This window comes from Panthera onca, chromosome C2 (assembly GCF_046562875.1).
Source record: "Panthera onca isolate mPanOnc1 chromosome C2, mPanOnc1 haplotype 2, whole genome shotgun sequence".
NCBI lineage: Eukaryota > Metazoa > Chordata > Mammalia > Carnivora > Felidae > Panthera > Panthera onca.
Window position 1 is genome coordinate 149,815,236 of NC_138347.1, and position 15,574 is coordinate 149,830,809.

General features: G+C 39.3%; 1 protein-coding gene across 10 annotated transcripts in view; it reads left to right on the forward strand.

Moving 5' to 3' along the window:
* Positions 1 to 15,574, forward strand: part of ULK4 (unc-51 like kinase 4) — a 577,302-nt gene that overhangs the window by 427,774 nt on the left and 133,954 nt on the right. Inside the window, exon 35 of one of the 10 annotated variants that reach the window (XM_078432447.2) lies at positions 7,301 to 7,412. The exons of the other annotated variants lie outside the window; for them this stretch is intronic. Within the exon in view, the coding sequence (XP_078288573.2) occupies positions 7,301 to 7,342 (42 nt within the window). The 3' untranslated portion in view covers positions 7,343 to 7,412. Of the gene's footprint in view, positions 1 to 7,300; positions 7,413 to 15,574 lie in introns of those variants that run through there. 10 annotated transcript variants of the gene reach the window in all.

Here is a 15,574-nt window from a genome sequence, read left to right on the forward strand (position 1 = left end):
GACATCATTCTGTACATAAAAAAAACCCTAAAGACTGCAGTGAAAAAAATTTAGAAGTAATAAATGAATTCAGGAAAGTTGTAGGATACAAAATTAATACCCAGAAATTGGTAGCATTTTTATACACTAATAATGAAGTAAGAATAAAGAAAAGAGAAATTAAGAAAATAATTCCATTTTCAGTTGTGCCAAAATAATAAAATACCTCGGAATAAAGGAGGTAAAAGACCTGCATTCTGAAAACTATAAAACATTGATTAAAAATATTGATGATAACACAAACAAACGGAAAGGTATTTCATGCTCATGGACTGGAGGAATTAATATTGTTAAAATGTTCATACCACCCAAACCAATCTACAGATTCAGTGCAATCCCTACCAAATTACCAACAGAATTTTTCACAGAACTAGAACAAATAATACTAAAATGTGTATGGAACCACAAAAGACGCTGAATAGCCAAAGCAATTCTGAGAAAGCAGAACAAAGCTGGAAGTAACCTAATTCCAGATTTCAAGATAGACTATAAAACTGTAGTAATCAAAACAGTATGGTACTGGCACAAAAACAGACACACAGATCAATGGAACAGAATAGAGAGCCTAGAAATAAACCCATGCTTACATGGATAATTAATCTATGAAAAAGTAGGTAACAATATACCACAAGGAAGAGACTGTCTCTTCAATAAATGGTGCTAGGAAAACTGGACAGCTATATGCAAAAGAATGAAACTGGACCGCTTTTTAACACCATACACAAAAATAGGATTAAAGACCTAAATGTGAAAACTGAAACCATAAAAATTCTAGAAGTGCACAAAGACGGTATTTTCTCTGAAACTGGCCATAACAGCATTTTTCTAAATATGTCTGCTAAGGTAAGGGAAACAAAAACAAAAATAAGCTACTAGGAATACATCAAAACAAAAAGCTTTTGCACAGCAAAGGAAACCGTCAACAAAACAAAAAGGTAATCTGAATGGGAGAAGGCATTTGCAGATGGTGTATCTAATAGTAGGTTAATATCCAAAATACATGAAGAACTTCTAGGACTCTGCACAAAAAAAAAAAAATTTTTGATTAAAAAATGGGGAGAAGACCTGAATAGGAATTTTTCCAAAAAAGACAACACACACGTGAAAAGATGTTCAATTTCACTCATCATCAGGGAACTACCAATCAACACCACGCTGACATCTTACCTCCCACCTGTCAGAAAGGCTAAAATCAAGAAGACAAGAAATAACAAGTATTGATGAGAATATCGAGAAAAAAGACCCCTTGTATATTGTTGGTGGGAATGTAAGTTGGTCCAGCCACTGTGGAAAACAGTATGGAGGTTCCTCAAAAACTTAAAAATAGAACTACTAAATGATCCAGTAACTCCACTGCTGAGTATTTACCCAAAGAAAATGAAAACACTAATTTAAAAAGATATATGCACCCCTGTGTGTATTGCAGCATTATTTACAATAGCGAAAATATGGGAGCAATCTAAAAGTCCCATCAGTAAATGAACGGAAGAAGATGTGTGTACACAAACACACACACACACACACACACACACACACTCTCTCTCTCTCTCTCTCTCTCTCTCTAGAATATTATTCAGCCGTTAAAAAGGATGAGATGTCACCATTTATGACAACATGGATGGCCCTAGAGGGTATTATGCTAAGTGAAATAAGTCAAACTAAGAAAGACAAATGTTACATGATTTCAGGCATGTGTGAGATCTCGGAAACAAAAAACAGAATCAGACCTATAAATACAGAGAACAAACTGATGGTTGCCAGAGGGAAGGGGGCGGGAGGATGAATGAGCGAGATGGGTGACAAGGAGTGGGAAGTGCAGGTTTCCGGTTATGGAATGAATAAGCGAGGGGAATAAAAAGCACAGCCTAGGGAATATAGACCATGATATTGCAGTAGCATTGTGGCGTGACAGATGGTACCTACAGTTGTGAGCATTGCACCACGTGTAGAGAGGTTGAATGTTGTCCACAGGCAACTAATGTAGCATCGTGTCAGTTGTGCCCAAATAATAAAGGAAGTAAAATAAAAATAGAGCATCCCTTGGGCCAACAAGTAATTGTCCTCTTATTTAGATCAAAGTTACAATTTATTCTTCTCTAGAATTTTATTGAGCAACCTGCGACTTCCTTTAGGCCATGCCTGCATGATCTGGTGAAATAATTGGGTAACACCGACCTCGTTGGATTTGACCTCATTAGCGTACTTCTTAGACGTCAGTTTATCATTCCTTTGCATTATAAACACACGGATGTATCTTCTAGTGGGTACTTTTATTTTCACTTTGACTGGATTCCCTGCAGTCTCTAGGAGGTTTTCTGTAGTTGGCTTGTCCTTGGGATGAAGCCGTCTTTAGGAACAGTAGTGTGACACCTCTGAAAACATGGCATGCAGAGCTCATTGGCTGTGATCATTCCACCATCAGGGGCATGCCTGTGGGCCTGCACATTTTCAAATGGAGCAGACAACCTCTCATTTTACAGAGAAGTAAATTTAAGTGTACGTTGTGCGGTGAAGCTATTTCCAGCTTTCTTTTTGTCAGTGTGAATTGAAGGGTAAAATTTTCAACTCATAACTTATTTTGTAATTATGGTTTAGCACATAATTAAAGATAGACTTGAGGCAAAAAAACAGGAAACTCACATTTCATGTAAATGAGACCTCAAAGCTGTTTGGAATGTGGAGACCAAGATAATTACAAAATCCATCATGCAGAAACACTGCAAATACAGAAAATTCAATGTTTAACCCAGTGATCAGTTTCTCTTAATTTATCACTGAAACATAAATTGAGTATTGAAGAACTGAACTCCTTTTTGTGTAGCAGTTATTGTTTAATAATTAGTTGAAAACACTTTGAGCATTAATACTGAGCAAATACAAAATACCGACACACAAAATAATTATAAAGTAAGGTATTTCCATGCCAGGGTCTCACATACATGATACCACAAAGCACAAACAAAAAAGGAAAAAGTAGGCAGTCATCCTGACGTATGGGCAGAATAGCTCCCTTCTGAGTTTCTAGTGAATGTGCATGACTTCGAGTGAAACATTTTTCTGGGTGTGTCTGTGAGGGTGTTTCTGGAAGCGAGTGGCATTTCAAATGGTAGGCTCAGTGAGGCCGATTGTCCTCGCCAGCGTGACTGGGCCTCATCCAGTCCCTTGAGGGTCTAAATAGGACAGAGAAGGAAAAGAAGGGTGAGTTTGCTCTGTGCTTGAGCTGGAACCTTTAAATTCTCCTGCCCCCATATGTTGGAGCTCCTGGTTCTGGGCTCTTCAGACTCAGAGAAGGTTTTACCCCATTGTCCCCCCCACCCCCACCCCGCCCCTGCCCTGGCAACCCCGGATTTCTGGCCTTTGGGTTTAGATGGGAACTAGACCATCAGCTTCCCTCAGCCTGTGGGTGTGGCAGGCTGTAGAACTTGTCAGCCTCCATAATCATGTGAGCCAGTCCTTCATAATAAACCTGTCTTCTGCATACGTGTATATCTCCTGCTGGCTCTGTGTTCTGGAGAATCCTGTCTAATATGCTAAGTGGTAGGGTTATAAATTTTTAATTTTGATATTTATTGCCGAATTGTCCTCCTCAAAAGGTAGAATTCCAATTTTCATTCTCACTGAAAGAGAAACTGCCTGTTCCCCCACAGCCTTGCTGATACTGAGGGGGGTTTTTTTTGCTAACATTTTGCCTTTCTGACACGTGAAACATTGTAGGTTTTTGATGTCTTGTATTCACTTCATTGTGAATGAAGTTTATCCTCTTTTATGGGTTAGTTAACCATTTGTGTGTTTTTTTTTTCTATAAGTTGGTTTAGTGTAATCTTTGTCCATTTATTTCTACTTAGCTTACCTTTTTCTATTGTTTTTTTAAAGCTTTTTGTATATTAAGCTTATTTTGTTACAACAAATACTAGCTTTCATTTTATCTTTGTATTTCTAATTTTTACTGTTATTTTAGCCATAAAAGTAGTTTCCATTTAGTAGTGAAATTTCTTTAGTATTTTCCTTCTTGACTTTTGAGGTGTTTTATTTTTTTTTTTAACGTTTATTTTTGAGACAGAGAGAGACAGAGCATGAATGGGGGAGGGACAGAGAGAGAGGGAGACACAGAATCGGAAGCAGGCTCCAGGCTCTGAGCCATCAGCCCAGAGCCTGACATGGGGCTTGAACTCACAGACCACGAGATCGTGACCTGAGCCGAAGTCGGACACTTAACCGACTGAGCCACCCAGGCGCCCCTTGTTTTGTTTTTTCTTTTTTTTTAATTTAATGTTTGTTTATTTTTGAGAGAGAGAGCGACAATGAACGGGGGAGGGGCAGAGAGAGACACAGAATCCGAAGCAGGCTCCAGGCTCTGAGCTGTCAGCCCAGAGCCCGACACGGGGCTTGAACCCATGAACCGCAAGATCATGACCTGAGCAAAAGGTCACACTTAACCCACTGAGGCACCCAGGCACCCCTGACTTTTGAGTTCTATGTCATGTTTTAAAAGTCTTCGTATTTCAAGGTTATAACTATATTCACCCATATTTTCTTCTGGTGCTTTCATGTTTTGTTTGTTTTACATTTAGATATTTGCTTTATTCGGGATGATTGTGTTATAAGGAGTAAGGTGGATGTCCATGTGGTGGCATATTTGTAAAAGATTACAGACATCGTGTACTATTAAGATTTTACTTAATCGCTTCTACTTATCTTTTACAGTAGAATGAGTAGATAAGTGGGAGTAGCACTTAGATTTCCTATGAAAATACCATTTCTTTGAATACAATTGCTTATGTTTATTCTTTGCACCACAAAATTCAATATTTGGGACTAGTAGTAGGAGCTTTGCTAGGAGACGGTAGCGAAGCGTATCCGATGATAACCTCATCTCTTTAACCTAATTTGATGTCTTCCTAATAACAGTAAACAAAAGGGGATAAAACCATAGATATTCTTTTACACCACAGAAATGGAGATGAGAAGAGGCCTCCAGTCTTCTGGCGTATTCCCCAAGTGTTACACGGCAGAGCCTCCCTTTTACGTTATGTGATCCTCCAGAGAAAGTAGCATTTTCAGAACTGGTTTCCCCCGTGGAAAGACATCTTTTCTTCATTGGTTCATCAGAGAGAAATAGTCAGACTCAAGACACGTTACGCTGTTTCTTTTGGGGTGATGCAGAAAACTCCATTTAAAACTCCAACGATGGATAACGGGTAATTTGCCATGCATTTTATGTGTCTACAGATATCTCTATAGCATGTGTCCTTGTATCTATCTATATGAAACTTGACCTACTTCAAGGTCATCCTGATTGCATTTTACTTTGTCAGTCTGGTCTTTAACATCTCGGCCCCCTAAAACGTGTGCTAGATTTTTAAACCGTGGAAACTGCTTTTGCTTTGTTGCCAGTAGGGTTAATAGCCTGATAGCATGCATGGAGCCGTCCGTGTCCAGGCAAGAGTAACAACAAGAGAAATGATCGCATCGTTATAGAGGGAATACAAAACAATGTCATCCAATCCATTTGACATGCACGGGAGGCCCTTTGGCAAGACACAGTGGCATTTCCATGATTCAGTTGGGTCGTCTCTGAACACCCACTCATTTACCTGTGGTTGAGTTCGGTTTGTGGGTCACCAGCTGAATGACCATGGGGGAGTTAGTAAGTCTCCATTCCTGCATCAAATAAAAGGAGGACATAGTAATAACATCGCACAGGGTTGTTGGGAGGACAAAGAAGCAATGGGTGAAGAGCTGCTAGCATAGTACTTATTGGCACATAGTAAATACCCCCCTGTTTTTATCTTTGTTGTATCGTTGTGGATGGTGGTATGATCTTTATTACTCAGTAGTACAATAACATGCAGTGGAAAACACATCATGGCTACAGCCTTGAAATACAATTCCTGGGTGTCTTTAGAAGTGGGACGTATTTAAAATGAGCAGTAAACACTCTTGAGTTGGCTTCGTTTCATTTTTGCTACCCCCAAAAACGTCTTTGATTTTTTGTAAACTCAGAAAGCGTGCCTATGCATCATTCTTCTTGAAGCAAGAAAATAATGTGGATACTTAATAGTGTGGATATTTACCCGTAACCGTGATACAGCAAAGTTAGCAGTTTTGATAATGATGTTTGGCTTTTTTGTTTTGTTTAATGCCTGCAAAATTATCCTGCCTACGGCTCCCAGAGGCCCTTCCCATACAGCATGTTCTGTAATCATATTACTGATCTAATAAACATCTATCTCATTGTAATAAACTCTTTTTGTGAACAGCCTCATTAATGTGCTGAAATAATGGACCCGGGGGTATTTCCAGCAATTTCATTGTAGCTCTGAAATTAGCTGCCCTAACAGCTCTATTGGTGGGGAAACTGCTGCTTCAGCCCCGCTGATCGAGTCTTCTGCAGTGCCTTGCTGATCATGAAGGGTGCGTGGGGCAGAGCTCCCAGTAAAGGTGCTTTGGGGGCAGCAAAGTCCTGCAGCATAAAACTTTAGACAAACACTCTCATGTTAGTTTTAATTCTGGATCAGTCTCTTTGAATAAATGAACCATTAGTTGATAAAACCGAGACTTTACCTTATGGAATTCGTGCTAAACGTCTATATAATAAAGCCATAACTATGTTTAACTGATTTCCTGTGGAGAATTTTCTTCTTCCAGTTGTAAAAATTGCCTGGTTTTATAAGTTTTTACTATTAGGAAGTGGTTTTTTAAATTTTATTAGCCTTGCACTTTTATTCTAAAATAGCCATTCTTGAATGGGAATAAAAACCTTTTTTAGGGATAAATGTTTTCTCTTTTATTCTTTTTCCTTTGGGGTACATTCTCTACCTCAAGCCTGTATTATTTAGAGGTGAGCTCTTCAGAAAGGAATTCTTTTAGTGTGAAGAGGACTTCAGGTATTTGTCAGTGAACTGTAATTTTAACAGGCTTCTAAATTATATAATTCTGTAATACATTTTTGAATCTTATAACCAAAAAGTAACATTTCCAAGTTTCTGTGTCATGAATTGACAGTCATGAGAACTGCTAGTCTGTTATTGGAGCTAGTTTCTTCCTTTCTTTCTTTCTTCCTTCCTTCCTTCCTTCCTTCCTTCCTTCCTTCCCCTCTTCCTTCCTCCCTTCCTTCCTTCCTTCCTTCCTTCCTTCCTTCCTTTCACGTTTATTTATTTTTGAGAGACACAGAGAGACAGAGTGCCAGCAGGGTAAGAACAGAGAGAGAGGGTAGACACAGAATCTGAAGCAGGTTCCAGGCTCCGAGCTGTCGGCCCAGAGCCCGCCACAGGGCTTGAACTCATGGACCACGAGATCATGACCTGAGCTGAAGTCGGACGCTTAACCAACTGAGCCACCCAGACACCCCTGCCCTTCACATTTTCTCCAGCCATTATATTTGGTTATAGCAAGTCTTGTATTTGCCTTATGTCAGTACCTGAGGGTTATTACAGAGGGTGCCCAGGAGATTTACCCTCTCTTAGATCTTAGGGGAAGGGAAGGCAGATTTATTCCAGATACTTATATTTATGTATCTGTGGATGTGCGTAGTTGACACTGTTTCAGATATTTGAGTTACAAAAGGTGCCATAAGCACATTATAACACCTGCAACAATATAGAAATGGTTAAAGTACGAAGAACTAAAGTCTCCACCTACAGGAAAACTAAACTACCCCCACCCCGGCCCCGTGTAGCCACTGTTGACGTTTGATACGTATTCTTGCATTCTTTTCCAATCTTTTCCAATCACATGCGCTTGTATCATTGATTTTGTTTCTTGTTTTGTTGTAGCTCTCATTCCTAAAAATAGGTTCATAGCATATGTAGATGTTTTGTAACTTTTTACTTATCTCAGTATTATGGGCATCTTTCCAAGTCAGTACTTTACTTATCAATCTCATTCTTTTTAACAATTGTACGGTATTTCATAGTATGAATGTATTACTCTCTCTCCACCTCAGTCGTCTCCCAATGGATGGCCATCCACATTGTTGTCACTTATTTGCTATTATAATCATCACACAGTACACACCTTTGTAAAATTTGAGGTGCTTCTGCATTTCCTTTAATTGGAAGCACCCAGAAATGAGATGGGTAGGTGGAAAAGTGCTTTTAAATTTCAATAAGTATTAATTACCATGTAACTTCCCAAATTTTTTAGCAGTTTATATTCAATTAAAGGTGTGGAAATGTACTAATTTTGCTACATCATCACCAGCATCACCTCGTCTGAGTGGCTTACTTTTAGCAGATACACTGTGTAGAAATTCAAAGATGTCAGTTTAAGTATTATCACCAGAACAAATACTGTTGGGTAGGATGACCAATCAGAGTTATTTATGTTTTATTTTATTTATTTATTTATTTTATTTATTTTTGAGACAGAGACAGAGCATGAACAGGGGAGGGGCAGAGAGAGAGGGAGACACAGAATCTGAAACGGGCTTCAGGCTCTGAGAGGTCAGCACAGAGCCCGACGTGGGGCTCGAACTCACGGACCGTGAGATCATGACCTGAGCCGAAGTCGGACGCTTAACTGACCAAGCCAGCCAGGCGCCCCTGAGTTATTTATGTTTTAAAAGTTAAACATTGATCACAGGATACAATCACCCTTTTTTGTCTTCTAGATGTCTTACGAGACTTGTTTATTAGAAATGATATTTTCAAGGGCTCCTTTATGATACAGAATATAACCTGCTCTTCGGCTAAAAGGAAAGAGGGAACATTTTTCTCTTTATATCCTGCTTAGATTTCTTTCACAAGCAGTTAGAAGGGTAAATACTAGAATTCCATTAACTACTTACCAAAAGAAAAACTTACAAGATTAAAAAAAGAGAGAGAGAGAGAGAGAAAACAGACAACTGGATTGTGGTAATGCAATATTATGCATCTACAAGGTTATCATTAAAATATTGCAAGTCTAGGTGGCTTTACATGTGAGTTCTAAATTTTCAAGGAATAGACAAGTTCTGTGCTGTTTAATTTAGAGTACAGGAAAATATGGAAAGCTTTCTGATTCATTTTCAAAAAACGAGAATAAGTTTAATGCCATAACGTACTTTAAAATAATACAGAACAGCTGTAAATCACTTTTATTTATGAATATAGCTAAGAAAATTAAAAAAGTAAATCAGATCTAGCAATATGTTAAAGGACCAATATAACTAAATAGGGTTTGATCCAGAAACTCCAGAAAGAAGCACTAGAAAGACATAATTTAATGTTTTCAGAAATTGAAGGAGATTAAAAACATGGTCATAATACTAGAAAGAGTAACTAGCCATTTTTCATTTTTTAAAACTCCATTTAAGATAGAGTGAAGCTTCTAAACATATTGAAAGTTATTTCCTAGAAATTAATAGTAAACATTAAAAAAACCAAACACTGAAGGTATTTTCATTAAAATTGGAAAAAGAGGAATGCCTTCTACTACCAGTAATGGTCAGCAATGATGGATGAGAGGTGGGATATTGTAGATAATGCTGTGAGATAAAATAAATAAATATTGAGTCGAAAAAAGGATTATTACTTAAGTTGGTAAAATTTTTATACCTAGGAAAATACTGAAATAAAAAACCTGTTGGAACTAAAAAATGAAGTTCAGTAAGCTGGCGTATCATAACGTAATGCACAAAAACCAGCAGCTTTTCTTTCTGCTGACGTTAATCTGACAGAAATAGAAATGGGGGGGCGGGGAATCCCTTTTACAGCAGTGACTAAAACCACCCAGTAATAAAAGCCAACAAGAAAATGCAAGTCATGTGATAACTGTAGAACATTTTAAAAGACATAATATGTGACTTAAATTCATGGAGAGGCATGCTGGGTACCTGGTTGTAAGACTTAAAAATAGAGACTCTCCCAAAATCTTACACAAATTTAGTTTTTATCGGAATTCCATCCACACTTTTTTAGTTCATGGAAACGATCCTATGAAATAAATGTGAGATTTGCCATGAAAATCTTCACCAGGATGGCCTCTTTCCAACGTTTTTTTTTTTTTTCCTCCATACACTCACCTCCTGTCTCTCACAAGATGCCTTTGAAGGAAAAGTGCAGGGACTCAAAAAGGAGTCACTTCTAACAATGAAGAGAAGGGGGGGACATGGGAGTCAGTAGCAGGTAAGGATTTCAGTATATTTCCGGAGGACAGAAGGAAACCCGTAGAAGAATTAAACTGGGGCAGGAAAAACCTGGCTCCAAAACGCGCCAGCCTGGTGGGGGGGCGTTGGTCTTCCCACCCAAACCCCACAGCACGTCTGGTTTTAGGGGAGGGGATGAAAATAGGGGAGTATGACCAACAGCTCCGATTTGATCCTTCGTATGCCCTTCTCCAGCTTTCACATGCTGGAGACTAAGTAGGCTAGTATTTGCCCTCCAAAACGGTGCCAGGACTTTTCCCTAAAGAAGTGGAAGCTGAGAAGAAATTAACCAGGACCACCGAGAACAGCCTTCCTTAATTTTCTGACGGGGAGTGGCAGTGGAAGTGATGCTCTGCTCCCCGAAAGCAGAGCTTCCCTGCTCTGGTGGAGGGACGGTCTGCCACCTGAATCCGTACCTTTAGCCGTGACCTGCCCCTTGAGCCCCACACTTGAATACCCTGGGCTGCGACCGCCTGCAACAGCTCCATAAGAACGTCCCCGCCAGCAGTGGTTCCGGCCGCGAACGAGGACCCAACTGACGTTTTGTGGGCTCTGTGTCCTCTTGCTGTCCCCTGTGACTGTGTTGGCCTGGCTTCTTGCACTTGACTCCAGTCACGCCGTCTCGTTGCTCAGGGCCTTGTGGATCAGCGCGAGGCATTTGGACTGTATTCTGAATGCAGGGAGATGTCATTGGAGGCCCCGAGCAGAAGAGTGATGTGATCCGACTAAAGTTTAAACAACCGCTGTGGCTTCCGTGTGGGAAACCGACTGCCAGAAGCACAGAGGGCAGCGTGAGGGAACGTTTGCCTACTTCTTGAGCGGCTATCTCGCACGTGTTTCTCTCATCCAATGGCGATGAAACCTACCTGAATCCCTCTATGGTCTCTGCCAGTTTGCTGCTTCAGTGGAATCATTTAAATCTCCTATATTGACTGGTTATGGTTGCATAAAAATTTTTTTTAATGTGTATATATTTTGAGGGAGGGAGAGAGCGAGAGAGAGCGAGAGGGAGACACAGAATCCGAAGCAGGCTCCGGGCTCCGAGCTGTCAGCACAGAGCCCGACGTGGGGTGCGAACCCACGAACTGCGAGATCATGACCTGAGCCGAAGTCAGTTGTTTAATCCACTGAGCCACCCAGGCACCCCCAAGTTATGGCTATTTACACAAGCGATGTTTCCCTACTCTGTAGTTATTGACAAAGGAAAATGTGAAGTTTTGTTACAAAAGTCAGGATGGCCCAGGAGCCCCAGAAGACAAGACCCACTTGACCTCCCAATGACTTTAAACTTGTTTTTGGATCTTTTCTTTCTTTCTTTCTTTCTTTTTTTTTTTTTAACCCTGGCACTCTGGTCTGTGATATATAGACTTACAACTAAATCAATAATGGTAGTGACAGGTTTTCTTCCCTTTAAATTTTCACGTTAAAAGTCTAATTTGCCAGGGGTCAATGAGACTAAAGAGTATCCTTACTTCTCAAGGGTAAGGGGGCAACGGCAGGACTGTGTGGGCCATAGTGTTTCCTTGGGCGATGTCATCTGGAATTAACACCATTTATCAGCTTCATGATATTTCCTGCTACCTCTTTAGCTGAATTTGGGCAGGAGTAATACATTAAAATGAAGAAGAACAGGGACTGATGGCCTAGTGTGAAACCTTGTTAAAGACGTCCTAACAATACAGAGGGAGTCTTTTCTCCAGGTGCTTTTAGACAGCACAAAAATAGAAAACATTGCATTATAAGTGGTTTTTGTTTTTTTTAGTTAATTTGTTCTGTGAAAATAAATATTCCCACATATGTTTGACAAAATAGTATGCCAGGCAGTATTTTTAAAATACAATATAAAGTGAGAACAATTTTCGCAGTATTTTTAAAATACAATATAAAGTGAGAACAATTTTCAAAGGCATTATATTGTGTAGATTGAATAAAGGGAAGCACAACTGTAATTTTTTATTGTTTTAAAACAGTATTAGGCAGTCAAGTGTAAGTTTACTTTATTTCTGAATTATGCGTGTGTATATATGTATTTGTTACCTCTTCCATAAAGCATCTGAGTTGGCCAAGAAGAATGTTTGCAATAAATTCAGTGTTGACAGATAAAATACAAGATGCCAGATGGACATACACCAAAAAAGATTTATTTTTGGGGTGCCTGGGTGGCTCAGTCGGTTAAATGTCTGACTCTTGATTTCAGCTAAGGTCATGATCTCACAGTTTGTGGGATCTAGCCAACGGCACGGAGCCTACTTGGGGTTCTCTCTTGCCCTCCCCCTCTACCCCTCCCCTGCTCACACACACACTCTCTCCCTCTGTCAAATAAATAAATAAACATTTTAAAAAATTCATTGTTCATCTGAAATTCAAACTTAATTGGGTGTGCTCTTTTTTGTTTTTAAGGCTGGCAATTCTAAATAAAGTGGAAAACATAAATAACAAAGATGAGATAGAGGGAAGTTTCTATACAAGTATGAGGTCTAACATAATTCCTAAAGTTGGCCCATGGTTTTGGCCTCAAGGATCCTGGTTGCCACACAGAAATGGAAATATAACTATTTATGAGATGTACGTTACTCAGAAAGTGGGACAGGTTGCAGGGGGTGGGTGGCGGGGACAGTTCTTTGAGGGGAGGAAACATTCTCTGTTCTTTGGGTCTGAAGAAACCCTTCTAAATGAGTCTCCTTTAAAGGGAAGGACACTTTCTGATGGGGGTAGGAGTGGTGATATTTACCTTTTATTAAACATTTTATGAGGTAGACAGTGTCTTTCAAAGAGAATTTTTTTATTTAGATGAGGTCCATTGTACCTTTCTTTTTTCTTTTTGTAAACTATGCCTTTGCAGTCATACCCAAGGTCGAGAAGGCTTCTCCCAGCTTTGTCTTCGAAGTTTTATAGTTTTAAGTCTTGTATTTAGGTCTATGAATCGCTTTTTTTTTTTTTTAAGAACGAAATGAGTTTCAGAGATTGCTGAGGACCTAGTTTTCTTTCATTGAGTGTGGATGCTCCCCAGTGATCCTGGGCCACCTTAGCACTAGAATTGACCTATGTTGTCAACCATTTTGAGTTAATTTTGGTACAAGGTGAAAGCTATGGATTGAAGTTTATGTTTGGCATATTGTTTGACCATATTGCCGTTGCACTTTTCTGAAAAATCAGTTGACTGTATTTGTGCAGGTCTATTTCTGGGTCTCTGACTTTATGCCAATAGCACTGTTCTATTTAGCTTTATAATAAGTCTTGCAAGCTGGTGATGTTAGTCTTTGAACTTTTGTTCTCTTTCAAATTTGTTTTGGCCATCCTGTGTCCTTTGCATTTCCATATGAAAGTGAGAATCAGCTTGTGAGTGTCTCCCCCCCCCCCCAAAAAAAAAACCCACAAAAATATCCCCAAACCCCAAAACTATTGAAATTTTGAATGGGATTGCATTGACTGTAGACGAATTTGGAGAGAATGTCCATTTTAACAACGGTGAGTCTTCTGACTCATGAGCAAGGCATATCCTTCCCTTTGTTTTGGTCCTTTTTAATTTCTCTCAGCAGTATTTTGTATTTTCCCATATACGAGTCTTTCATCCTTTATCACATTTATCCTTAGGTATTTCAATTTTTTAGGTGTTATTGTAGGTGGTGTCGTTTCATTCTAATTTTTGATTGTTGCTAACATAGAAAAATTTAGTTGATTTGTATGTTGCACTTGAATCCTGTAACTGTGGTAAACTCATTAATGGGCTCAAGTAGTTTTCTACAGAGAGGATCATGCCTTCTGCCAATCAGGAGTTGTGGTCACTTCACAATCTGGATGCCCCGTTTTTGGGCCTGACTGCTCTGGCCAGCACCTCCCATTCAGTGGTGAATGGAAGTGGTGAGAGCAGACATCCTGTCGTTGTCCGATCTCAGGGTGAAGCATGCCTTTTATCAGGTTGAGGAAGTTTCCTTCTATCTTAGTTGGCTGAAGTTTTGTTAGAAATAGATGTTGAATATTGATAAATATTCTTCCCATTGGGATGATCGTATGGCTTTTCTTTTTTACTAATTAATATGATGTCGTGGGTTGACTGTATCCCTCAAAAAAGATAAGATCAAGTTCTAACTCCCAGTACCTCCAAGCGTGACCTTCTATGGAAATAAGACCATTGCGGTTGTAATTTTTAAAGATGAGGTCATACTGGAGTAGTTTGGGCTCTCTCATCAAATATGACTGCAGTCTTCATAGTAAGATGGCCACACGGAGCCGGGGGCACGTGGGAGAACACAGTGTGACGTGAGAGGCAGCAAATGGGCATCTGCCACAAGCCAAGGAACATGTGGGGCCACCAGAAGCTGGTGGAGGCAAGAGAGGGTTCATCCCGGAGGCTTCTGGGGAACATGGCCCTGCCAACACATTGATTTTAGACTTCTAGCCTCTGGAACTGTGAGAGAATAAATCTCTGTTGTTTTAATCACCCACTTGGTAGTCCTTTATGATGACAGCCCTAGGAAATTAATACCGATGATATATTACTTGATCGATTGTTTGGAACATTAAACTGACCCTGCATTCCTAGGATACACCCTATTTAGTCAGGGTGCATTATCCTTATTGTTATTCCCTTAATATTTTGTGCAGTTTGACTTGCTATGGTTTGGTTCAGAATTTGTGCATCTGTGTTCATGAGGAAATTGTTTTGTATTTTACTTTTTTATACTTTTTTTCTTTATTTTTGATTATAGTTGACATACAATGTAAGTTTCAGGTGTACGACATTGTGATTCAACAACTAGAAACATGAAATAGGACAGTAACAGTGGTTAACATCTGTCACCCTACAAAGTACAGTGTTACAACTGTATTCTGTATGCTGTGTTTTTCAGCCCTGTGACGTAGTTATTTTACAACTGGAAGTTTGTACCTCTTAATCCCCTCAACCCATTCACCCATCCCCTTACCATCTCTCCCCTCTGGCAACTACCAGTTCTCCGTTTTTAGGAGTCTGTTTCTTTTTTGTTGTTTTGTTGTTGTTTGTTCATTTTGTTTTTGAAATCATGATATTTGTCTTTCTCAGTATGACTCATTTCACGTAGCATAATACCCTCTAGATCCATCCATGTTTTCTTCAATGGCAAGATTTTAATCCACTTTTATGACTGAGTAATGTGCCATCGTGTATATGTCCCGCATCTTCTTTCTCCATTTATCCATTGATGGACACCCAGGTTGCTAAACTATCTTGGCTATCGTAAATAATACTGCAATAAATATAGGGGCGCACATATCTTTTAAAATTAGTGTTTTTATTTTTGGTAAATACCAAAACAGTGATATTACTGGATTGTATGGTATTTTTATTTTTAATTTTTTGAGGAATCTCAATAATGTTTTCATAGTGGCTGTGCTGATTTATATTCCCACCAACAGTGCACAAGGGTTCCC